Source organism: Eulemur rufifrons, chromosome 30 (genome assembly GCF_041146395.1).
Source record: "Eulemur rufifrons isolate Redbay chromosome 30, OSU_ERuf_1, whole genome shotgun sequence".
Lineage (NCBI taxonomy): Eukaryota > Metazoa > Chordata > Mammalia > Primates > Lemuridae > Eulemur > Eulemur rufifrons.
In genome coordinates, this window is record NC_091012.1 from 132,498,816 (window position 1) to 132,524,351 (window position 25,536).

Below are 25,536 nucleotides of genomic sequence, written 5' to 3' on the forward strand. Positions count from 1 at the left end.
GAATTTGGGTGACTCCATCAAGGGGTGATTGTGGCTTGTTTGACTTGTAGATTGCAAGAGCATTGTTCTTATTAGACAGCTCTCTCTTCTCAATGCTCTCACCCACACTCAGCCCTGAAAGAAAATAAGGCAGAACTCTGTGCCTTCTTTGGGTGGGCTTATATTTTAGTGTATATGTGTTGTGTGTGTGTGTGTGTGTGTGTGTGTGTAACATATATGTGATCTATAGTAGAATTCCCTGGTAATAAGTGCTAGGGAGAAAAATATGTCAGAAAAGGATCTGAGGAGTGCTGTTATGTGTGTGTGGCGGGGGCGGGGGGGAGTTCAATTTTACCCAAAAAGGTCAGAAAAGACCTCACTAATATTTAAGCAAATATGTGAAGCAGGAGAGTGAAGCAGCAATGCAAACAATGGGGCACAGTGTTTCCGTGGGGGAAACAGCAGGTGCAGACCCTGAGGAAAGCATGCCCTTTGCCATTGAGAGAGCAGCAAGGAGGCTGCTGCGGCCAGAGCAGAGTGTCTACTAGAAGATGAGTAGATGTGGCCAGGGTGGAGATGGGGCATGGAGGCAGGAGGGAGAGGAGAAAGTTCCTGTGGGCCTTGAAGGCCATTCTAAGGACTTTGGCTTTTATTCTGAGTGAGATGGGGCTGGGAGCCACACGATCGGCCTTACTTTTTACTAGGGTCGCTCTGGCAGCTATGAGAACACAGTCTTGTTACATCATATAGTAAACCCCACACATCACCTTCACCCATGGGTGCAACATGATATTTTCTGCTGTGTGCAGCCAGGTTAGGGGTTGAACACGCCATCTCTATCCCTGGTACTGAGCCACTTCTGCCCACCAGGTTGTTTATCACAATCCTGGGCTCCCAGTGATTCCTTGCTCATTCTCTCGGCACTGTCACATTGAAATTTTTCCATCATTGAAAAAAAATGTGGGTTTTAAGACCGGGTGTGGTGGTTCACGCTTGTAATCCTAACACTTTGGGAGGCTGAGGCAGGAGGATTGCTTGAGGTCAGGAGTTCGAGTCCAGCCTGAGCAACACAGTGAGACCCATCTCTATAAAAAATAGAAAAATTAGCTGGGCGTGGTGGCGTGTGCCTGTAGTCCCAGCTACTCAGGAGGCTGAGGCAGGAGGATCACTTGAGCCCAGGAGTTTGAGGCTGCTGTGAGCTAGGCTGACGCCACAGCAGTCTAGCCCGGGCAACAGAGCGAGACTCTGTCTCCAAAAAAGTGGGTTTTATATAGAGGCAGAATAAATAGTGCCAAGACTTGATATCCTAGCCTCTATGTAGTTGATTTCATATGCTTTGGGCAGTGTGAATGTTTTGTGTGTGGCTATATTCTCCTGTTACTCTGCCCCATGTCTCTCTACCCTGCGATCCTCTCCCTAATCTTTTCTCCAGCAGGGGAAGTCTTCATTCTCTTTATCTGTGTCACAGGGAAAATGTTTCTCTTGTTTTTCCACAGAGTGGAGGATGTGTGGGTGAGTGATTTGACACCAAGGATCTCCTTCACCTTCTTTGTCACTGCACCTGACAATGCATCTGACATTATTCCTAGAACTGAAGTTGAAAAGGCTATCAGGTGACATTTTACTTTTAAACAAACTATATAAGGGTGAGGGAGTTAACACATACAACAACAGTAGCTAATATTTAGTGTGTTCTTCCTATGTGCCAGGCATTGTTCTAGGTGATTTACATGTTTTACCTCATCCTACAAACTTGGGTTTTAATTCCAGAAAGATTCCATAGCAAGGGAATTATCTTGATTTGGGTTCCCCCAGATGAAGGTCCTTAGGCAAGGATTTGGACACGGATTTGAGTGTAAGTAGTTTATTTGGGAGGCGAGGCCACGAAGCACTGATAGGGAAATGTGGACAGGAGACAGAGAAGGGAAGGAAGATAAAAGATTACATGTTACTGAGTAAGTTACCATGTGGGCAACTAGAGCTCAATCGTCCTGGGCAACTCTGGGAGACCGAGCAGAATGTGCACTGGAATAGTCCCATCAGAGGGTTGAGGGAGCTAGGGTATTGATTCACCACCTCCCATCAGTCATTGGCGGGAACTGTTTCCAGGTGGCGTTAGTTCCCCAGCATTTCTGGCCTACAGGCAGAGCAGATCTCATAGTTTGAAAATGCTCTCAGGCAAAGGGAAGCAGGTGCTGGCTGAAGGAAGCCTGGGTAGCATGCATGAAAAATACTAAATGCAGAAGGGGCATGGACAGATATTGCCACCATTTGCTATGGGGACTTTGATGTAGGATTCATGGAAGTGCTGGAAGCCTGAAACATGGTGGGCAAGCACAGGGTTCCTTAGACATTGGTTGGCCTCTATGCTAGGAGAGGGACTTGCTGTGAGCAGTGAGTGTTTAGAGCAGATAGTTTGTCCAATTTGCCTGAACTGTTTCCCACAACAGACAGTAGGAGTGCGTGAAGAATTGATCGACCTTATGATGGTTCCCTTTGTCATTAAGAAAAGGCTTAATATACCCACTGCTACTGGGCTGTTCACTAGGTGGCCCTCGTGAGCTGCCTCAGAGTCCTGTTTATCTTTGGAAGCAGATAAGACCTGTTGGGCAGGGTGTGCCTAGAAAATCTGGCTTGGTTGGGGTTTATGACCCAACCGTGCCCAGAGACTCACTCACTGCCTCCAAAAGACTTGTGTCTATCTTGGGGAGAAGTACCAGATGAGATCTTCGTGAAAGAGCTCAGCCCTCCTGGATACCCAGCTGCAAGCTGCAGGGGACCTCAAACTTTCTGCTTCCAGGATGACTCTCTTCAGATCTTTTTACGCTAAGGTTGCTAGGGGTTACATGGCTAATTCTGCTTTGACCTCTCTCCTTCTTTGGTGGAGTCTGACCCCCTGACCCAGGCTATACCCAAGGATAGGAAGATGAGATGCCACACACTTTGGTCTTCAATCTAGAATGTTCTTCATTTCACCAATTTTTTAAAACGACCTTCATCCTTTTGCTTCCATAAATTTCAGCCATTTCCCATCCCAGTGCTGAAGAAGTTGGTAAAGCTCCCTTTCCTGTGTTCCTCCCCAGTGCTGCCTCCAAATGCCAACATCTTTTATTTGTAAAATACTACTGCAGAGACTTGGCTATAGGACCTGATTTGTTTGTAGAAGAGGTGTATCCAATTATCTTTTTCCATTATCTGATATAAAGTCGTTGTAGATATACTCTGACAGAAGGGAAATTCTTGCCAAATATGCTAACTTTGCCCTTAAAACACAGTAGTCACAAATGAACAAATGCCAACCATTTGCACATTTCCACACTTGCAACTCAGTTTTCCTATGAAGCTGTTGACAAACCTAATCTAGGTTGCAAGATATGAAAGGTGCATAGTTGTCAAAAACTCATAGCTTTCATTGGACCTGATAATCTCCTTTGCTTTTATTATGATTTTAGGTATACATTCTTCTGATAAGTCTTATCAGAAGCCTTTTGTGAGCAATGATGTAAGGAGTAAATAACTACATGCAATTTTATTTTGCCAAGTGTCCCTTTGCTGTGTTTTGCTTTTGTCAATAGGCTGTCTCGGAGCCGTATCAATGCTGCTTTCGGCCTGGATGACAGTACCCTAGAGTTTGTGGGTATTGAGTCGACACTTAGCCCTCCTTACGAGTCGTCTGTCAGCATATGGCTGATTGCTTTTGGAATCGTGATGGGACTCACAGTGGTTGCCACTGTTGTCCTGATCTTCACTGGGATCAGAGATCGAAAGAAGTAAGTGACCTTTCCTAGATTTCTCTCTTCTAAAACAGAAAGGTTTAGGGAACATTAACTGGAAAATTTGCAGTAAGCGGTAGGTTGTATAGGCAATTATTTAGTTAGACAATTTTGCACCTAAATATCCTGATGCATCCCCTAGAAATTTACCAGATGTTATCAGCATTTCACCTTCTTGACAAGGCCACGCAGTAGATGTCCAGCCTAGGGTTTATTAGCATACGATAATAAAGTCCATCCTAGCCATGATGTCAAATCCCTACTGCAAAAAGGCACTGCACACTCAACATGGGTGTGTGGGCTCAGGGGACTGTCCGCATTGCTGAATCCTCCTTCGTTTACAAGTGGCCCTAGAGATTGGTGATGGGTTTGAACTGTGAAATCATTCGAGAGTGAGCTCTGAGATTTGCATCAAATTGCTACTCTTTAATCACCTTCATTTCTCCCCAGATAGTTCAGATTCCATATTATCTCCTTTGTTCATGGTCAGGCACCCTCTAATTTGTTCTTGACTTGAAGATCAAAGTTCACTGAGGATTTAAATCACTAGAGACCTGATTTCTAGTCTTGCTTTGCCACTATTAATAGATGTTTTTTTTTCCTGACCTTGAGAAATAATTGACGTTTTTTGGCTTATGAAATAAAGGTTAATAATATTTTATAACACCTAACAAATCTCTATACACATCTCAGGTTGTTTAAACATATTCTTGATTGAATCTCTATTTGTGTTAGTCTATTTTGCTCAATTTTCTTCATTACAGAAATTTTTAGTTCCCCAAAATAGCTTCATTTAAAAAATGAGTAGGTAATATATTCACATGGTTAAAATAAAAAATATATAAAAGGGTACATAAAGAGTCTCCCTGTCACCTTTTGCCTTCAAGTTCCCTTCACAAAGCCAACCAAAATTATCAGTTTCTTGGAGATATATGATAGATGTCCGTTTTCAGTATACAAATTTTAGAAGACTATATGCAATGTTCTATATATTCTTTTATTTTCCACTTAATGTGTTTTAGAGAATATTCCATATTAGTTGCACAAAGAGCTTCTCTCTTTTTTTTTCTGGCACTATAGTTTCCCATTTTATGGATGGATCATAATTTTGTTAACCAGTCCTCTATTAATGAACTTTTATGTTGCTTCCAAATGTTTGTGTTTGTAAAAACGTTGCAATGGTTTAATATTGGTAATTTCCTGTATGTGCCAACATATTTGTAAGATAAATCCTAGCAGTGGGAAAGCTGAGTCAAAGCATATGTGCATTGCTAATTTTGATAAATATTGCCAAATTGCCCTCACTAGAAGCTGTGCCAATTTATACTCATATCAACAATTTATGAAACTTCCTATTCTCTCTACACCAGCATCCTTAACACATGTTGCCATCAAGCTTTTTGATCTTCATCAATCTGGGGTTGGTGAAAGTATCCTTCTAACACCACTATATTAAGGTGACTTCATTTTATTTAACAGGAAAAGTCAAGAAAGAAGTAAAGATAATCCTTATTGCTCCGTGGACGTTAGTAGAGAAGAACATAATCTAGGATTCCAAAACAGTGATGATATTCAGACTTCCTTTTAGAAAAATCTATCTTTTTCCTTCTGAAGTGATTTTATTGTGTGCAAATGTTAATTTCATAGCACAGAAATATGAGATTATAAAGATGTCATTAGATATCAAAACTATGGCTCTGTTAGGAAAAGTTGTCCAGAGACAACACAGCTGAGGAGAAGGCACTTTCATTGACACTGTTTTCAGTATTTATTTCTGTTTTAGGATTTAACTTCTCTTCTGTTTCCTAATAGGGATGTTTATATTAGAGAATAAAGTATGTCTTTGGCCTCACAGTCTGTTCAGGGATAATGTAAATGTAAATGTAAATGTAAATGTCTGTTGAGTTACTGGGGCTGATAAAAAGGAGGATATGTCATGGGAGCAAGCATTGGACCTTGTATGGAATCTGGATGGCTCACTTGTAAGGACAGTGCCTGGGAACTGGGGGGGTGGGGGCTGCAGGGATTGAGTATAGTGCACACTGTTCACTTTAATCCAAGTGTTAAGGATGACATATTTTCTTCACATGAATTTAATCCAAGTACTATAGTGACTTGCTCACAGTGATGTTTGGAATGGACCATGCTTGCTTTCTTCGGGGTGACAGGTCTAAAGAAGAGAAAAGAATTCAGAGAGCAGGTAGAGGACAGTGTTTTTTCACTTTCAAGCTGCTTGATCAACATCTTCCTGACAACATGAAAGTAGCACCAGGGGTCTCCGTGAACTCCCAGAGCATGTCTGATAGAAACTTGCTTCCATTGTTCTTTAATGGTGGAGTGAGTGGAAATTCCAACTGAACATTTTACCCTCTGAAGTGGGAACCCAATCTCTTAAATCTTTTGTATTCTCCCATAGTGTCTGAGTAGTTCTGAGCATAAAGTAAACACTCAATGAATGCTAGATTGACACATTCCTGTGGTCTTACGTGTACTTATGTGGTGGGGCCTCTGTCCATTCTGTCTGCTTTTCACTTCTATGGACAAAGTTGTCATCTGAGTGTCTGGGACCCTTGACCTCCTGAATGTCTTGGGATGTATCACAAATTCTCAGATTGTGTTATGGTACAAAGCAATTGTAAAATCAATCCAAAAAACATTGTGTTCAGGAACCAAACCTGATACTGCTTTTGTATTTCTCAGAGTCCCTAGCCCAGTTCTGAGCACAGCATCTACTATGTACCTGAAGATTGATTAAAAGTGCAATGCGCACTGTCTGGGGAATGGACATGCTTGAGGCTCTGACTCGGGGGGATGAGTGGTACATGGGCACTATATATATAACCTGAACTTTTGTACCCCTATAATAAGCTGAAATAAAAAAAAAACAAGATTAAACAGATGAACATATCCAAACTCTACCCATTAACTCACTCTATATGGTGACCAGCATAATGTCAGAGTGACTTGTACTTAATAAATTCTATACAATAATGGTAATGGTGGATCAATTAACCAACTCAGGGGAGGATAACTTTTATAATCCCTTATAAAATACCCTCAAAGTAATTAAATCAGTCTGGGTCATTTGAGGCTCTTTGATGCCTTTCAATTATCTGATACTCAGGTAGCAAATATAGAGTGCTTTGTCATTTCATGAGATCTGTGCCCCTCCAATCAAGCTTCCTTATTACCATCTTCATCACCATCTTGCCATCCATCGAACCCACAACTTTGGGCAACATATAATAGCATTTTCTCCTTGGCTAATAACTGTTTTATCAAAGCCTTTTCTTCTATCTTACCATATGTCCCATCTTCTCCAATATATCATGAAAATCCTTTGCCAAGCTACTGCTACCTAAAAGCTCTTTGTAATTGCCACATTCTCCTTATGAAGTTCCCAATCCTTGTCTTGGTCCAACACAGTGCAAGAATAATCTCTACAGGAATCAATTTCATCACCTAACACGTTCAAAAGAATCTCCCCAGCCATGGCAAAGGACCCATGGGCATGTGACACAGTGTCCAGCCATAATACAGAAATTAGAAAAATTTCATTTCCATAACTTAATTTTGGGGTTTTCATCAGCACAGTCCTCACTTTGCCCACGAGGTGAGGCTTGTGTCCCTTCTCTTGTGCAGCAGCAGCCTCTGAAAGGGTGGAGACTCTACAAAGAGGGTTCTGTACCTGGGCCTAGGATAGGAGTCTGCAAACTACGGCCCATGGGCCAAATCATGCCCACCACCTGTTTTTGTATGGCCCATGAACTAAGCATGATTTTTACTTTAAGTAGTTGAAAAAAATAAAACATTTCATGACGTGTGAAAATGACATGAAATTCAAATTGCAGTGTCCTTAAAGCTTTATTGGAACCCAGCCACACCCATTCATTTTCATATTGTCTATGGCTGCTTTCACACTGCGAAGCAGAGTTGGGTAGTTGACATAGAGACAGCATGGCCCACATAGCCCTTTATGGACAAACTTTGCCAACCTCTGGGCTATAAGGAAGCAAGGATTAAATGAAATTACAAATGTAAAAGGGCCATCGTGGAGCTCAGAGACACAAGGAACATTTGTTTGTGGAATCTGAAGCCATTCACTGAGTGTTTCCTTCCTGGGAATTTATTTCTTGTGGGGTGGTGAGTGGGATTGATAGGAGAAGTAATCAGGTCAGAAAAGGCAGATGCTACCTTCCCCTTCCCTGGGGTCTCTCAATGAATTATTCTCTCTCATTTGAAATCCACTCCCCTCCCAACTTAGGTAAAGATGGGGCCTTAGGTCCAATCTGTCTTCTTCATAAACCTACTGTCAAGTTAGAATGAAAACTGAGAAACTCAACTTTCTAAATTTGTGTTGGAATATTTCTCTTAATTAACTCAAATAGATATGATATGAATTTTGCCAGACTTCCTTCACTTTGTGTTTGACTTTTGGCAGATCAGAAAAAGCTCAGCAAGACAGGGGAGCATTTGTTCGATTTTACCTAGTAAATACTTTATCTGAACTTGCTCTCCAACTTTCCCTTTGGGAAAGTTTCTTACCACATAGGAGTCTGCCTTTTTCTTCCCTCCCAAGAGAATGTAGGTGGACTCTTGGTTTAAAATAACAAGGATAAATGCTGGACATCACCACTAAACACAGTTAAACACCATTTAAGAAGATCATTATACATGTTTTAAATAGTATTGATATTGTTCATTTACTTGGCTTCTCCTAGTATCCCTGGACTTACTTTCTGATAAATCTTTAGTGATACCTTATATCCTTGCTTGACTTGATTGTTGGAGCTAGGTTTCTAAGCAAGGCTTTGGCATCTTTGCATAGTAAACAATTCTGTATTGTTTGAATTTTTGCAACAGGCATGCATTGCTTTTGTTATAAAGAGGATTATTTTTAGAAGATTAAATATACAGAAATAAGGAGAAGAAAGGAAAAAATCTTCAAGAGGGAGACCAGAAAGACCCAGCTTGTGCATGAGATCATTCTCTGATCTTATCTGAGGAAGCTAATAGTCTGTGATGCAGGGGGCGATGGCACCCCTGACTGAGGGACCATTGAGAAGGAGGGATTATGTCACTTCTTCCTTCTTTTCCCTTGGGTAGGAAAGAACCCGGCACACAGTCAATACCAAATAAATAAATAAATGTATACACGCCCTAGTGATTATGTTCAAAGTTACATTTCAATATGAGATTTGTGTACCTCTGTAAAAAATAGAAGACTATTAACAAGTGCGAATTCTCTGCTGAAATGAAGAAATCATTAATGAAATGTCAAGAAACAAACAAGAAGAAGCATCTGAACTAGCTGGTGGGCCCGGGAGGGAGTGGGATGAGGAGGGGTATGAATATCTCTGAAGGAGGATTATTAACTCATATCTGGAAAATAGCAGTAGGGCTTAATTGGGATGTATTTTCATCGGAATAGTGCCCTCCACGTAGCCTCTGTCTCTCCCTTCTTGACATTATAGAAAAGATAAGCAATACTCCGAAAGAGATTAAAACCTATGGGTTCAGCATCAGGCCATGAAGGAGGGCATTCCCAGGAACAGTTTCAAAACTAAAATATCTTTTTGTAATACCCATGACAATCTAAAATAGTATTTCTGTATCTTTGTGTTAAGATATGAGACTGAAACAGAAATTTCAGTTATCAAACTAGACAGAAGCCCCAGAGCCCCCAAACTCAAGGATTTAAAATGATTAGAAAGCAACAATGTAATAAGTTCTATAATAGAAATAAGACCATGATTACTCTGAGTTTAGATTGATGATGATTAAGAAAAAGGGCATCAAATTATATCTTAGCATCTTTAAAAATTTGCTTTACAGAAAACATATTTAATATATTATTTAATAATATTATTAACTTTAGTTTTATATTTTACACATGATAACATAAAGAGTCAGTGTTCTAATTTGGATAGCTGATGAGAATTGTGCCATTTGGATTGAATTATAGACCACCTAATGATACTCCACCATGTAATGAGGTCCCCTAGGGAAGTTCAGAATGACTGCATCAGCGACATCTGGGAGCTTGTTAAAAATACAAGTTCATAGGCCACACTGAGACCTCCTTTGCCAGAATCTCTGAGGTAGTTCCTAGGAATCTATGTTTTAATAAACTCTCATGCATGCCAAAGTTTGAGAACATTGAAATATGAAGGCAAATGTCCACATTTCTGTACTTTGCAGTATATTTAATTATCATGATAGTAACAGTATAAAGAAAATGAATATGCAACAAATAATTTTTCAATTCTGTTCAATCTTTACACATGATACACACTCTCTCTATATTGCAATCTGATAATGTGCTTTTGCTATAGCCTGGAAAGTGTTATATTAAGAGCAGCACAAACAAAATTACTAATTTGACCTTAATTTCAAGGAAATCTTTTGTTTCCTACCTCGTTCATTTCTAGATAATATAACAGACAAACAGAGAATACTCTTAAGAACTAGCTAAATTACATTGTGCCTTGCTACTTTCCTTAAAAAGAATGCAAATGTTGGCCAACATCTATATTAATTCTCATCAGCACTCCTAATTTCTTCTTCAAGGCTTGTCTTTTTCCCGAAGGGGTTCAATGGAAGATAGGAGTTGCTGAAATGTGGGACGCTTTTCTGGAAGCTGAATAAAAGAAAAAACCCAATGTTTTAGATGATGAAAGTTATGATTAAAGATAAAATATATAAAATATTTATACCTCAGTCCTGAAGCTAGCAACTTTTAAAAAGTGGAAACACCATAGACATTTCTACTGAGGTCAGAAACAAGGCAAGGAAGCCCACTATATCCACCGATCTTAACATTATGTTGAAGGTATTAGCCAATGCAATCAGAAAGTGAAAGCAATCAGAGCCCCAGGAATTGGAAAAGAAAAAGTAAAAGTGTCTTAATTTGCACAGGGTATGATTGTATACCTGGAAAACATAAGAGTATCAATGATAGAACCAACCCAAACAATGAAGGAATTCACCAAGACAGCAGGTTATAAAATTAACATAAAAATCAATAGCCTTCACATATACCTATGGTAACCAGTTAAAAGATACCATAGAAGAAAAACTCCACTTATAATAGCAATAACACCAAAATAAAATACTTTAAAAATGTAGCCCCCCAGAATAAGGAAAACTTTAAAACACTGCTGAAAAATACAAATGAAGACTTGAAGATATATAAAAGCATCCATTGTTCTAGACTAGGACAAGTCAGTATCATACAGATGTCAAATTTTGCAAGTTAAAATATAAATAAATACAATCTCCTCAAAAATACGGACGAGTTCATTTCAAGCTAAAAAACTGATTCTTTAGTTTACAGATTTTTAAAATATTCAAAAATGGCTAAGAAACCGTAAAGAAAGGTGAGCAATGAGGGGTGCTAGCCTACGTGGTATCCAACATATCATAAAGTCTCTATAGAATCACAATGGTGTGATGCTAGCACATGAACAGAGGGATCAAAGAACAGAAGAGGAAGTCCCAAAATAAACCCAAATACATATGGAAATTTAGGATAATACTAGGGTGGCATTTCACCACCATTAAGATAGTATCTCATCCCTTGGGGTAAGATGGTCTTTTAATAAACAGTGTTGCCAACAACTGGATAGTCATGTAAAATGGTACCTTTGGAGCCATACTTCATACTATATACTATAACAAACACAAACTAGACCAGAGACCTAAATGGAAAATAATGAAACCTTAAAAGTACTAGAGGAAAATCTGGGTGAATTGCACTATAATTTGAGCATGGGAAAGCCTATCTAACTATGACTCAATTTCCAGAAACAGTAAAAGTAAATATTGACATATTCCACTACATTAAAAAAAACTTTTATATGGTCAAAAAACCCTTGCCATCAACCAAATAAAAATATAAGTGACAAATGGGAAGAAAATATTGACAACTTATATCTCAGATAAAGTATCAATCTCCCTAATTTATAGAGATCTTTAAAACCTGAAAGAAAGAAAGAAACGGAAAAGACATGACAGTTCTCAGAAAGATACACAGGTGACCCTTAAAAATATGAAGAGACTCAACCTCATAATGAAAGATACACATATTAAAGCTGCACTAAGATGTCATTTTTCATCCATCAGATTGGCAAAAATTCAAAAGCTTGACGATGTGCTTCACAGGTGAGATTGTAAGAAGACAGGTATTCTCCTACATTGCTAGTGTGGCGACACCCAATGGAGAGGAATTCATGTGTTGCTTTTTTTGTAAGAAAGAGAAACCAGAAAACATGCACATATACATATGCTCATTTTTGTGCAAAGAAATACCAGAAAGATAAATCAAAATCTAATGAAAATTATGAGTGTTCTTTCAATCTTTCTATGGATTTGAAAAGTTGCAAAATAAAATCAAACAAGCCAGAAGCCCTGTTTTTCCTTCTGTTAGGTTTGGCGATGATAATAGCACCTACCTCAGTGTGTTTCCTGATGAATAGATGAGTTCATACTTATAAAGTTATTAGAACAGTGCTGGATATAAGTTGTTCAGTAAATTGTTGGCACCTGCATTGCTTGTTTTAGCTTACAAACATTTGAAGACAGGGGCCCTGGGGCTCTGGAGCAGGTGCCTTCCCTCAAGAAAGCTTTGTCCCAGTGGTGATGCAGCAACCACCCGGACACGCCAGGGACCCTTTCCAGCTCACCCAGGTGATGCACTTGCCTCGTGCCAGCAGCTGTACATGATCTGGTAGACGGTGTCCGAAGACAGTTGAGGCCGGTAGAGCCTGTGGCCCTGGGAGACCTTCACAACCACCTGGGAGTTGTCATATAAGTCATAGGGCTGCTTCCCTAGGCTGAACACCTCCCACATCAGGATTCCTGCACCATACCGAGAGGCGGCCCAGACAAAAAAGAAAGACAGCTGATGTCAGAAGGTACAGACAGGGTTTGTGGAATGAGTTTCATGCACCAGGTCAGGAAGGTTATAGGTCAGAGCGAGGGATCCCTGGGAAATGAGTCCTAGTGGAAAGAGCAGGGCATAGAGGGTGGGCCTGTGCCATCACTTCTGGAGCCCAGGGTTTCTTCCTCACATTCCCTGAGACCTGTTGGTCTGCACTTGCTGGGAAAAGGGTGAACAGCAAGGCTGGCCACAGTGAGAGCTACTTGAGGCCAAGATTCTTGGGCTGCTCCAGGGAGATGGCTGGGGCCTCATTCAGCCTCACAGTGACAACTGCCCATGTAGGGAGCCCAGCACCAATTCTTATGAGTGATTGAAGTCCTCACCCTTTCTGTCTCTCTACCTTAGCAATTGTGTGCAATAATTTCATTGCACAATCACCTTCCTTTTCAGTGGAAATTTAAAGGTAAAATCATTGACAACATTCCCCTTCTATCACTGTAGTAATTCATAATTTTTAATGGGTCAGGTGCCCTTTGGGGAATCTGATGAAAGGCACTGCCCTGCCCCTTGGGAAAGTGAATGCACAACATTTTGGTCTTTTGTTTCAGGAGGTTCACAGTCCCCCAAAGCTCATCAAGGGCACTGTGGACCCCAGGTTAAGAAAGCTCTGTTCTGGTCATGGTAGTGAGGAGGAATGGCATTTGGGGTCAGTCAGACATGGCCTTTGAGGCCAAGTTCTGTCATTTACACTCTGGGTAAGTTTCTTCTCAGCCTTGCGTTCCCTGTCTATAAAATGGAGTATTTGCACCTCATGGACTTGCCATGATGATTAAATAGGATAAAACAGGGAGAGCACTTAAAAGAGCACTGGGGCATTTCAGGTGCTCTCTGAATGGTGGCCATTGTGCTGTGCTGGCCAAGGCCAGAGAATTTCAACAGTCAGCCAGGTTCTAAATTCTTGGAAAACCAGAGAAATATGTAAGAAGGAAGAAAATTGTTCTAGAACCATAACTGAGGTACTAACTTCAAACCTTCTTTGACTTTAAAGCTATAGATTTTATGTAAAATATTTACAATAAAGCAACCTTAAAAGTTCTGGGGGCTGGCCATGGTGGCTCATGCCTGTAATCCTAGCACTCTGGGAGGCCAAGGTGGGAGGATCTCTTGAGCTCAGGAGTTCGAGATCAGCCTGAGCAAGAGTGAGACACCATCTCTACTAAAAATAGAAAAATTAACCGGGTGCCATGACACACGCCCGTATTCCCAGCTACTTGGGAGGCTGACGCAGAAGGATCGCTTGAGCCCAGGAGTTTGAGGTTGCTGTGAGCTAGGCTGATGCCACATCACTCTACTCAGGGCGATAGAGTGAGACTCTGTCTCAAAAAAAAAAAAGTTTTTGGGGACTGCTTTGTTTTTTAGGAAACATACATTCTAAAACAACCATTTGAAAAACTGCTACTTCCTCACCACTTTCTCTTTGGAATGCTACACACTTATTTCAAGCATAATATCATTGCTTACAATATTTGTGGGGCTCCTCTTTGGGAATTGCTTTCAGAGGCCCTGATTCATGTTGAGTATCTTCACTGGGGACATACTGTTTAAGAGTGGATTTAATGCATATAAACAACCAGAAAATATCTGGAGCCAACTTCCATTGCATAAGGTGAATAATCAAGCTAGGTAAGGCTATATTCTTTGATCAAAAATAAGCTGTAAGTACTGAAGAAGGGAATTGATTTTTTTATCATTAATAAGGCATATCAAATGATGCATGGATATTGAAATTAATTTTGACAAAAAGGTACAAAAGTTAATCAGCACAAAATGACATCAAGTATTCACCAAAATGCTGTCGTTTTGATTTTCCCTTTTTCTGTGTATATTTGGTTATTTTTTACAATGGACAATGCCACTTTTACAAAGCGAATAGTTCATTATAAAGATTGTATCCCATTGAAAAATAGATAACTAAATTTTCCTTTTTTCAAAGGCAGTCTTGCAGGTGACGAACAGTAAATCAAATTACACTTATGGACTAAGGCACAAAATAGGTCTCTGCCCTATGTGGATTATTTACCATGGACCCATCTGACAGTGATTGAAAACAGTCCTGATATTCTCCAACGTAGAAAAATATCAGAAAATGCACAGAGTCACAATTTAAGAATTATTTCCCTTTTCTAATTACCCTTACTAAATTTTAATATGGCTCTTTTAATAAAAGAGGAGTCAGCAAACTTTTTCTATAAAGGGCCACATAGAAAGTATATTCTGCTTTTCAGGTCATGCAGCATCTGTGGCAACTACTCTGCTCTGCTGTTGTAGCACAAACTCAGCCAGAAAATACATAAATGAACAGGCCTGGCTGTGTTTCAACAAAACTTTATTTACAGAAATAGGACACCAGATTTGGTTCTGGACCCACCCTAATCCAAAATATAAATTTTAACAAGGAGAGGAGACTACTTGAAATTAGGTATGAGCCAAAGAAAGTGCCGAATCATGTCTGGTGTTTACTCTATGGATGCCCAAAGAATTGGTCAAATCAGAAAGGAATGGTTATCATGGTTGCTGTCATGCAGAAAATCGATGACTTCATTTTATGCCCTTCAACTTTTTGGATTTCGCAAAAACTCAGGTTCAGTTTTCAATGACTCCTTTAAAAAAGCTGTTTGAAATCTTCATTGGAAAAGCTTTTAACCCCTTTGATTTTTTTTTTTTCCGGAGATGGGAGGCAGTGACTCACTATGTTGCCCAGGCTGGACTCAAACTCCTGTGCTTAAATGATCCTCCCATCTCAGCCTCCCAAGTAGATTTATCCCCTTTGACTTTATGAGAAAGTGCTCTCAGGATGTAAGTTACCCAATGTGTGGAAGACGTCGTAACACCTGACCCAAGAAAGTAAATCATCTTCTTCAACCTTTCACTTGTCTCAGGCCATACATGTAATTTTGTAAATGCTCAAGGGCCCTTTTAAAATGGATGTTGCTGCTCTTGTGGTTTCCTGTTGTGGAAACCAGCTTACGAAACAGGGCTGGGTCCTGTGTGGCCACATCCTTACCGAATGCCCACACGTCGGACTTGCTGCTGTATTTGAAGTAGTGAAACACCTCTGGAGCTGACCACTTGACTGGAAACTTTGTTCCTACTGAACTGACATACTGGTCATCGAGAACATACCTGTGGGGGAAACATACGACACAGACCTTAAGCTGCGGTGGCACAGGCTGATGAAGGGCACAGAGCCATCCAGAGTTCCAGCTGATGTTTTCAGTTTTCTGGATCTTTTGCTTTCTTTCAATGTGTGGGCTTAGGTAGAGGCTGCTTAGGATTTGTAAGCATTTAAAAATTGATATGCACCTTTGAAAATAGCAAAACCTGAATGCAAAATGTTTGGTAATATAGAAAACCATAAAAATGTAAAAATAAAATCTCTCAGAAACTCACCTCAAAGGTAACCTGCAATTGTGTCACTCAAGATGCATTTTTGCTTGTTCTTTTCAGTCTTTTCCCCCACATATGTCATTTGAACAAAACTGGGTTTCTGTTGTGCTGAGATTTGCTTTTATTTTTCCTTTAATGGCATATCATGAGCATTTTCCTATGTGGTTACATTTTTCTATAACATCATCATGTTTCATGGCTGAACAATAGTCCCTCTTATGGGTTAACATATTAAACATATTTAACCATGTAAGTTTCTTCTAATCTTTTGCTATTATAAACAATGATGAACAAAAATATCCTACAGAGATATCAAAACCATCAAAATATATGTTCACTAAACCCTTGTTTGTAATAATGATAAAATAGAAGCAACCTCAATGTCCCCATGTTGAGGAGTAATTAAATATATTATGGTACACTAATATAACAAAATAGTATGCAGCCATTAAAAATGAGGTAGCTCTATATTTACCAAAATTAGAAGATCCTCATGGTATATGGTTATGTGCAAAAGTAAGTATGTGTAATGTGATTCCATTTTTGTGGGAACAAACAGTAAATGTGTGTATTTGTGTATATGATTGGATGTGCTTAAGAATAAGGTCTGAAGGAACATCCACAAAACATGTTAGCAGTGGTTACTTCTAGTGCTGAGTGGGGCAGATTCTACTTTTTCCTTTACACATTCCTGCTTATTTCTTACAATAAATATATATTATTTATATAATTAATATGGGGAAATACCATATATTTGCCCACAAAACTACAACAAAAACATAATGACTCAACTAGAGAAAACAGGAAAATTAAAATATGGCAAATGAAAATTCGGGTCTAATTTATACGAAAGATTTACATATCAAATTGTTTTAGAGATCTCTACTGTAATTTAAAACAGCTGGTTGGGAAGATTATTCTTTTAAATATTAATGGTAGTATTAATAAACTACACTTTCATAGGATTACATATGGCACTTTCCACACTTTCCTCCCCACATCCCCCCAGCTCCCCAGACACTACCAGACACCCAGACACTACCCTTGCAGCCCTGGCTTGTGTCTGCTCATGGCTTAAAACTTCCTTCAAATTATCAGGACCAAATTAAGTCCCGGGGACCTACAGGATGTGGCCACAGAACTTCATGACCAACAGGACCTGGTGTGTGGCCTCCGGGATCCTTTACTCAGAGCAAGTCTCTTCTCCCTTTTCCAAAGCTGCAGAGAACTTGACAGCATGGTCGTTGGATGCTGGCATAACACTCAATATTCCTACTTTGAGAACAAAGGTGGGATCCCTTCCCCTGTCCTGGGTGCATCTCTTTGCTTTAAAGAGCTATGAGAAAATTTTTTCTTGCCCTCAAGAGAGTTACACATTTGGAGTGTCAGTGTAGGAGACTCTGCATATGGCGGCTGGAGTGAGGGCAGGTAGCACACAACTAAAAGATCACCTTGTCAATATTGAGGGATCCCAGAGGAATTACCATAGCCCCCATGGTCTGTGCCACTGGGGTCAAAAAGCACCCCCTAACACTGAATTTGGGGGAAGACATAAGAAAACAGATCCTCCTATGGCATTTTACATCCATGTTTGCCAAATGTAGAGCTGGTCATGGTCAACCGTTCATGTCTCTTTTAAACTGCATTATTCCTCCCCGGAATGACATGAGTTTATATTGTGAGCACAGGTTTATAGCTGTATTTTGTCTCAATGTCCAGGATATCTACTTGCCCTTTAAACTGTGGGCATTTTGAGGGCAGGGACTATCCCACTAATATCAGTATCTCCTGTAGGGCTGAAGCATTCAGTATATATACATCTTTATTTCCTATGTAAAACCATGATAATTTGCTCTGAGTCTTAAAACAGTATGAGGATTCAGAATTAAGAACATGAAAGACTCTTTTAAACTATTGCGATCAAAATAATTTTTCCAAACCATGAAGTGGTGGTAGAATGCCCACCAAGAGAATCTCAGGGTCTACTTTTATGCCTTACTTGATCATACAGAAAATCTAAAGATGTGACAACAAAAACTTTTCTAGTGTTAATGCTCTGCCCATTTAAGCATAGATTAAAAAAAAACCAAAAAACAAAAAGAGCTAGAAGAGCCTTGTTGAGTTAAAATATATGTTGTAAATATTTATCCAAATAATGTGGCTGTGACATGTTGTATTTAAATATTGAGGATCTTTCATGGAATTTATTCATAAGTTTAGAAAGTATTTATCAGAGTGTTGAAAGAACTAAAAAATGACTTCAGATAACTTCTGAAGAACAATCCCATCTTATCGATGAAGAAATGAGGCAAAACATGTTTCACAAGTAGTCAGAGGCAGTATGGGGGGGACCCAGGTTTCTAAGCTCCCAATTCAGAACACCTTCTACATCCCCACAAGGCCTTCAACTATGATAGCATTCACATGTGAATGGAAATCCGCCTTTCATGGCTTGCTCCTTTGGAATCAGCTTACCTTGTCATTCCAAAGTCAGATACTTTCACAGAGAGGTCACTGTCCACCAAGCAGTTCCGAGCAGCCTTTGGAGGAAAAACAAAATCACCAAGTAGTAAAAGTGACCAAGAATCTCCTGACATCAGAGTTATGCATTTCTTCCTCTTCGGCAGAATTCTCAGCAAAATCTAAGATTGCTTATCACAGTTCCAAATGCTCGAAGTTGTCTTTTTTCTCCTTTGCAATTTTTAGTTTTTCAAAATAAAAATGTGCTCCCATAAGTATTTTCACCCAAGCAGCCATCTTTGTCAAACAACTTGAAAGATAGTTATTTCACTTTAAACACAGAATCTTAGCTTATCAAGGAGAGAGGAGAAATTTCTAGGAGCTCCCTTTCCACCACCAGATACCACACATTAACAGATGCTTTAAGGCACAAATGCTGTACCAGCAACTCATGGAACACACTGGCCTAGTGTGCATGGCCTGTCTGCTGTTTAGCACAAGAAAATCTCTAAAGATAAATCCCAGTGAATACCAAACACAACACTCCCTACTCCCACCCTGACCCAAAGACACATGCAAATTTCATTTCCTTCTTTGTTTTTTTGTATTTTCATTTATTGTATCAAATGACTGCTTTAGCACTAAGCCCTTCCTGGAGTAAAGGTCAACTTGGGTTTAATGGTTCCAAGAAACACTAAATTGTCCAAAGTCTTTCCTTTCCATTGTTTTCCTTCATACTACAATGCAGCTATGTAGATCTTGATAACTTATTTTACTGTTCTTTCTATATTTCAAATATTTTATTTTAAAATCGTGATTTTTATTATAGAAGTGTTATATGCTTAAGCAAGTCATTTAAGCAAAGCAAAAGTGAAGGTGCCCCTCTTGCCTTCCCTTCCAGTGGCCTCATCCCTGGAGGTGGGAATTGTGGACTACTTCCTTTCCTTTTTTTGAGCTTCCAATGGTTTTGCTTACCAAGTCTCGGTGTATGAATTGGTGGCTCTCCAAGAAGGCCATGCCTTCACAGACATCATAGCACATTTCTAAGAGCTGGGAAGGTTCAAGTCCTTTTCCATGACTCCTCAGGTAATTCAGCAAGCAGCCATTGGTTATATATTCAGTCACTATGTATATGGGGTATTTCTTTGAACACACTCCATAGAATTTAACCAGCTTGGGATGGCTGAGTTTCCTAGAAATAATAGATTTTCAAAGTTCAGTACTCCACACTCCATTTTCCAGATGTCCTGAAAAAGAATCACTCACAGATTTTGGTTTGTTTTAATTTCCCCCCTTCTACTTGAATAGATAAAGGGAGGAAAAAGTTTAGGATTGCATGTTTTGGAAGCACAATAGCCTTTGGAGGCAAAAAATGCTGCCTCATATCAGACATTGGCAGCTCCAGCAGCAATTTAGCCATTTGTGGATGCATTCTGTGTTCAACATTCCTAGAGAATCAGGGTAGCCATGGTCTGTTGCCTCGGAAACCCTGTTCAGTCTTGGGGCATCTTGGGAACTTCTATGACTGATTTAGAGGAAGTCTCATCCTAAGAACAATCACTTCCATTTTAAAGCACCTAACTTTCATGTCTAAATGTTTCATTCTAAAAAAATATATCAGAATGTGAAGGGTGTAGGTAAAATGAAAATAGTTGTCATGTTAGGGAAGTGAGATTAGGCATGATTTTTCTTTCTTTTAAAAATTATCATTTTATGTTATTGTTTACATTATTTATGCAACAATAATTTTAGAATATAGTAACCACATGACATAGCACTTCTGGTAGGTCATAATGGGATGCATGCTCAGTTGTTACAGGTCTATCAACTTGTCCTTATATGATTTACCTATTTTTATCAATTTACAGGATGATTCTTTAATGTTTGGATATGTAAAGTAAATCTAAATGTAACATGTCACCTTTTAAATTTTTTAATAAATGAGGAATTATTGACTCTTTAGCTATTTTCTTCCCTCTTAGTTTAACCATGGAGACATGGTTTATCATGGTACTCAAGGTGATGAGCTCAGATATGCATCTTTCAGCAATTTTAGTGATTTCCATGGTACTCAGGACCTAATAAAATCTGTTCCTTGAGCAAATTCAGTCTGTGCCCAGGGGGCTCACAGTGGGAATAGCATGTCAACTGATTCTCCCCACATGATAGGTCTCGGTTTGACCACTACATTTGGGATTTAATATTTCCCCACTGTGGCACAGTTTATCTTCCTTCATGAGTAAATGGTTTGTTAATGACCTTGTATGATTACCAGCTCAGTAATGGCAAAAATATATATTTTATTTTATTATTTTTTTTTTTTTTGGAGACAGAGTCTCGCTGTTTTGCCTGAGTTAGAGTGCTGTGGCATCAGCCTAGCTCACAGCAACCTCGAACTTCTGGGCTCAAGCGATCCTTCTGCCTCAGCCTCCCGAGTAGCTGGGATTACAGGCATGCGCCACCATGCCCGGCTAATTTTTTCTATATATTTTTAGCTGTCCAGATCATTTCTTTCTATTTTTAGTAGAGACAGGGTCTCACTCTTCCTCAGGCTGGTCTCAAACTCCTGACCTCGAGCGATCCTCCTGCCTCGGCCTCCCAGAGTGCTAGGATTACAGGCGTGAGCCACCGCGCCCAGCCATATTTTAAAGTTATACTAGGACACAGGGGTTACACTATGAGCCTAAGAAAGTGGCCAATTTTTCTGTCTTATAAGAGAAGAAAACCAAGGACCTCCTCCTTAGTTTTATAACAATCCAATCACCAAAAGCAGAACTAGGTATGCAATTTGCAGGTACCAGTGAAAAATGAAAATACAAGAATCCTTGTTTAAAAATTATGAAGTATCTCAAGATGGCAAGAACAGAGCATTAAACCAGGTGCAGAGGCCTTCTAGGTACTGGGGGGCCCTTGCAACGGTGTAGGTCACATACACCCGTGAAGCCAGCCCTGGCCAAAGGCTTAGATTCACATAGCACCTCTGCTTCCAAGCAATTCTGCAATTACGGTAAAAGTGATTGTTCCAACTTTCCTCCTTCCTTTGCTTTTCATAAAAGAATGGCTAAGGAAACGGACACTGGAATGTCTGCCTGGGTTTACGTCTCTGCTTTGCCACTTTTACTAGCTTGGTGACTTGGGACAAATTAGTGAACATTTCCGCGCTTCAGTTTCCTGTAAAACAAAGATAACAATGGTACATACTTCACAGGCTTCTTATAAGGGTTGAGTAAGTTAATATTTATAAAGTGCTTAGAAAAATGCCTGTAAAAACTGTACAGTATAAGTGTTTAAGTAGAAAATTTCAAAAGTGCTTTCAATCTGTAGCAGGCTAGGATTTGTGATTTCAACGATCTTTGATCAAAGCCCTTCTATAACGTTGTTTTTCCTACCATGCTGATTGGTTCCCTAAAAGCAGAGTGATCAATTTTTCTGGTTTGCCTGGGACTGAAGAGTTTCCCAGGACACAGGACTTTCAGTGCCAAACCCGGGAAAGTCCTAGGCAAACCTGGATCTGGATGGTGGTCACTCTACAACGTCTGATTCACCATGTTGACAAGAAGAGGGAGAATTATATGGGAGGGTGGTGAGGGAGAGAGAGACAGAGAGAAATAGAGAGAGAGAGAAGAAACAGCGAGAGAGAGAGAGAGAGAGAGAGAGCGCGAGCATATACATATTGCCAAGAATTGAGGACTGCTTGGAGCTGAGACCCATTAGGAAGGGTATCTTCATTTATTAGATGAGGAAAGAAGTAGGGTGAGAAAGGGATTTTTACCAGACTGTATTGAAGGTACTAAGAAAAAAAGCACATTGTTGGTAGAGTATTAGTTTTCAGTACTGTCTGAGTCCCACTCTGTTCCTCATCCCACATGCACCTCCCCACAGGGCAAGGAGGGCACAGGTTCAAGGAGACATGGCTACTAAGAGCCTATATGCATCTTTCTCAGGTACCCTTGGAGTACCAGGACGCTGGAATCTCCTATTCATGTAGTCCTGAGGCCTCTTCCGGGAACTGTTCAGACTCTTCCTTGAGGGGTCTTTTCCTTCAAGGGTGAACCACACTACCTCTAGCCAAGATCATTAGCCAACAGATAATTGTTTGTGAGAGACCGAAACGGGGCTTGCAAGTACTGAGTGCTGTGCCTGCACATGAGTACTGAGGGCCCTTGTAACACGCGATAGAGCTGGGGGTGGGAGGAGAAAGGGGAAGGGTGGAGTTTGGGGGACCACAGGCCAGAGACTGGTTTCCTTATGGGGTCTTGAGAATTCTAAATTTGAATATGGCCTTTCAGGTCGTCATGAAGGTATGCTTGTCAAAGTGGGAGCATAGGACCTATTTTATTTAATAGTTTGTTAGCTCAATTTATAACTTCTAAATATTTATATCTGTGATACAGTATGTAGACTCTTGCTCCAGGCCTTACAAATGCTAGGAACAGATCTATTTGTGTTAATTCTCTTCCATGGTGAGGGCTAAACTGCTGCTCCTCAGGGGAAACTTACATCATGGTCTGGGCCTCCTGAAAGAATTCATCTTCTGACATGGAACCCTCCTTGATCATCTTAACAGCAACATCGTACTGCCCTTTCCACTTGCCCAGCTGCACCACTCCAAACTGTCCACTTCCCAGCTCCTTCAACAGGGTAATCTCTTCTCTTTTTAGTTCCCAGATTCCTAATGAGGCAAGACAGACACCCTTTAGGATGAACATAGAAGGCTTTGCAGCTAACAGCTTCCCAAGTGATTTCCTCTCCAATGAGAGTTTCACATGGACAATAAGAACAACAATAGTTTTTATTTTAGGTTGATAACTTTAAAAAGTCCTTAGTGATGTGGTCTTACGACTACATGGTACCGCCACCCAAGACAATACTGTTCTTGGAGTAGCTACGCCTATTGACAAGAAGGCTCAGTGTAAATAATACTTTGCCAACCAGAGGCATCTTAGGCTCAGAGGCAAAATGTGCTCAATGCCCTTAAGTTGGTAAAAATATTGTTAGATTTTCTTATAAAACAAATTAAACTGTGATCTGGGTGGTTGTTATTATCCTAATACAGAAGGTGGAAGACTGGCTCCACTGATCCGCTGAGGAGGCAGAGAATCCAGGAAAAAGAAAGGACAGGCAATGAATGAAGTCCTGAAGGGCAATGATAGGGTCTAACAAGAAGAAAAATTTGACAATCTTTTTTTGTAATGCTGGGAACTTTAAGATTTAGATTGGGAGGATAGCTTTTTTTTTTTTTTTTTTTTTAAAGAAAATCCTCCCCGGCACAATCTGAACAGGGACCTCCTTCTTGTCTTCCCTCCCTTTTATTAGTAAGTTAATCACATATTTTAAAACCCAAAAGGGCGAGAAATGGGGTTTAAGAGCTCAAGGATGTGTCCATACCACTTCCCAGGGACACAGAGACGGGGACCTTGTTGTTGGCCTTGGTTGACACGGGGTGGCGGAGCCGTGTGATCATGCCTGCAAAGGAACCAGCATCATATGATCACATCATTACATCATATCCCAACACGTTACATAACATCAGTTCACAATTAGTATCTCTCCAGAGTAGCTTAAAAAGCAAAGAGTTCAGGATGTTGTGATGCAGAGAAAGAATCCATTCTTATAGTAGAGAATCCATCTTGTAGTTGTGTTAATTACTTGGCTAATTAGCTCAATGCAAGGCAAAAGTTAAACGAGTAAATCACTTTATGTGATTTCTTAAAAATCCCATAGAAGTTCATTGCTTGATGGAATCCTTTACTTTAAAATTTTTCCCATTTTTATTTTGGTATCTCTTTACAGTTCTATACTTAAATACATATACTCACAGCACACACATTTGGCAAAAATTCAAATAATACAGAAAACTGAACCTGTTATTACATTTTATTAAATGGTCAAGTCATTTTATTTTATTTTTTTAAAAAGGCACCTTCTTTTTTTATTATCTCAAAATATTAAGGGGTTACAAATATTTGTGGTTACATGGATTGCTTTTGTAATGCTTGGGTCATGGCTATTGGTGTCCCCTTCACTCAAGTAGTGTTCATTGTACCAATTAGGTGGGATCTTACCCCTCCCATCCTCCCCCGACCCCCTGCTTGATTTCCACTGAGTTTTACTTCCCTCTGTACACATGTGTACTCATTGGTTAGTTCCAGTTTAATAATAAGTACATGTAGTATTTGTTTATCCAATCTTGAGATACTTAACATAGAAGAATGGTCTCCAGTTCCATCATTTTTTATGGCTGAATAATACTCCATATTTTCTTAGACCACCCATGAATTGATGGGCAAGTCAAGTCATTTTAATTGTTTACATTGAGTTATGGTGAATGAAGCTGGGTTATAATACTTATAGTGGCTTTAAGGAACTCATTCAAAAAAATATATATGCTTGCTTTAAATGTGGGACATTTTCCAGGTCACAGGAACTATCACACAGGTACGTTTTCCTTCCTTCCTTTTCCTATATATTTGTTTGCTTTTTATATGCGTGGTCTCCAAACTTTTAAAATCCTTCACCTTTAATCAATAAGTAAATAAATAAATTAGAATAAATAAAATTTAAAAATTAGCACATTCCTCTGAAATATGTATATGTACAACTCCTGTTGTAATAATATTTTGTGAATTATAAAATACACAATGAAAACTTGAGAAGAATGAGATTTAAAAAAAATCTAGATAAACATTTTAGTAGTTTCTTTCTATACACTGTTAAGTTTCTTGTGCATCCTCTGGGGTAGAATCATTCCATTTAGAGATGTCCGTTTATACAATACCTTTCCCGGAAGGTACTTTTGAGGTGCTTCAGGTTAAAATAAACAATTGAGGAAATTGGGGCAAAGGAAAAATACAAGTAAAAACCCAAATGAAAGGCAGAAGTGAGGCCAGTTCACCTATGTGCATGCAATCAAGTCATATAAAACAGCACAAATTTGACGCTGAGCCAATGGCTCATTTTTACTCACTGTTGTAAATTCCCCCAGTCACTGCTCTT

General features: G+C 39.6%; 2 protein-coding genes across 3 annotated transcripts in view; one reads left to right on the forward strand and one right to left on the reverse strand.

The window, feature by feature from the left end:
• The window catches only part of ACE2 (angiotensin converting enzyme 2), a 52,729-nt gene extending 46,503 nt beyond the window's left edge, over window positions 1-6,226 (forward strand). For both annotated transcript variants that reach the window (XM_069464377.1, XM_069464378.1), the window contains 2 exons: window positions 3,555-3,749; window positions 5,232-6,226. In XM_069464377.1, the coding sequence (XP_069320478.1) occupies window positions 3,555-3,749; window positions 5,232-5,340 (304 nt within the window). In that variant the 3' untranslated portion in view covers window positions 5,341-6,226. The remainder of the gene's footprint in view (window positions 1-3,554; window positions 3,750-5,231) is intronic.
• A 4,091-nt stretch (window positions 6,227-10,317) lies between these two features.
• Window positions 10,318-25,536, reverse strand: part of BMX (BMX non-receptor tyrosine kinase) — a 42,096-nt gene continuing 26,877 nt past the window's right edge. The window contains exons 12-18 of the mRNA XM_069463642.1: window positions 23,929-24,006; window positions 23,041-23,212; window positions 19,516-19,732; window positions 18,556-18,620; window positions 15,698-15,816; window positions 12,454-12,611; window positions 10,318-10,392 (exon numbers count right to left, since the gene is read on the reverse strand). Of these exons, the coding sequence (XP_069319743.1) occupies window positions 10,318-10,392; window positions 12,454-12,611; window positions 15,698-15,816; window positions 18,556-18,620; window positions 19,516-19,732; window positions 23,041-23,212; window positions 23,929-24,006 (884 nt within the window). The remainder of the gene's footprint in view (window positions 10,393-12,453; window positions 12,612-15,697; window positions 15,817-18,555; window positions 18,621-19,515; window positions 19,733-23,040; window positions 23,213-23,928; window positions 24,007-25,536) is intronic.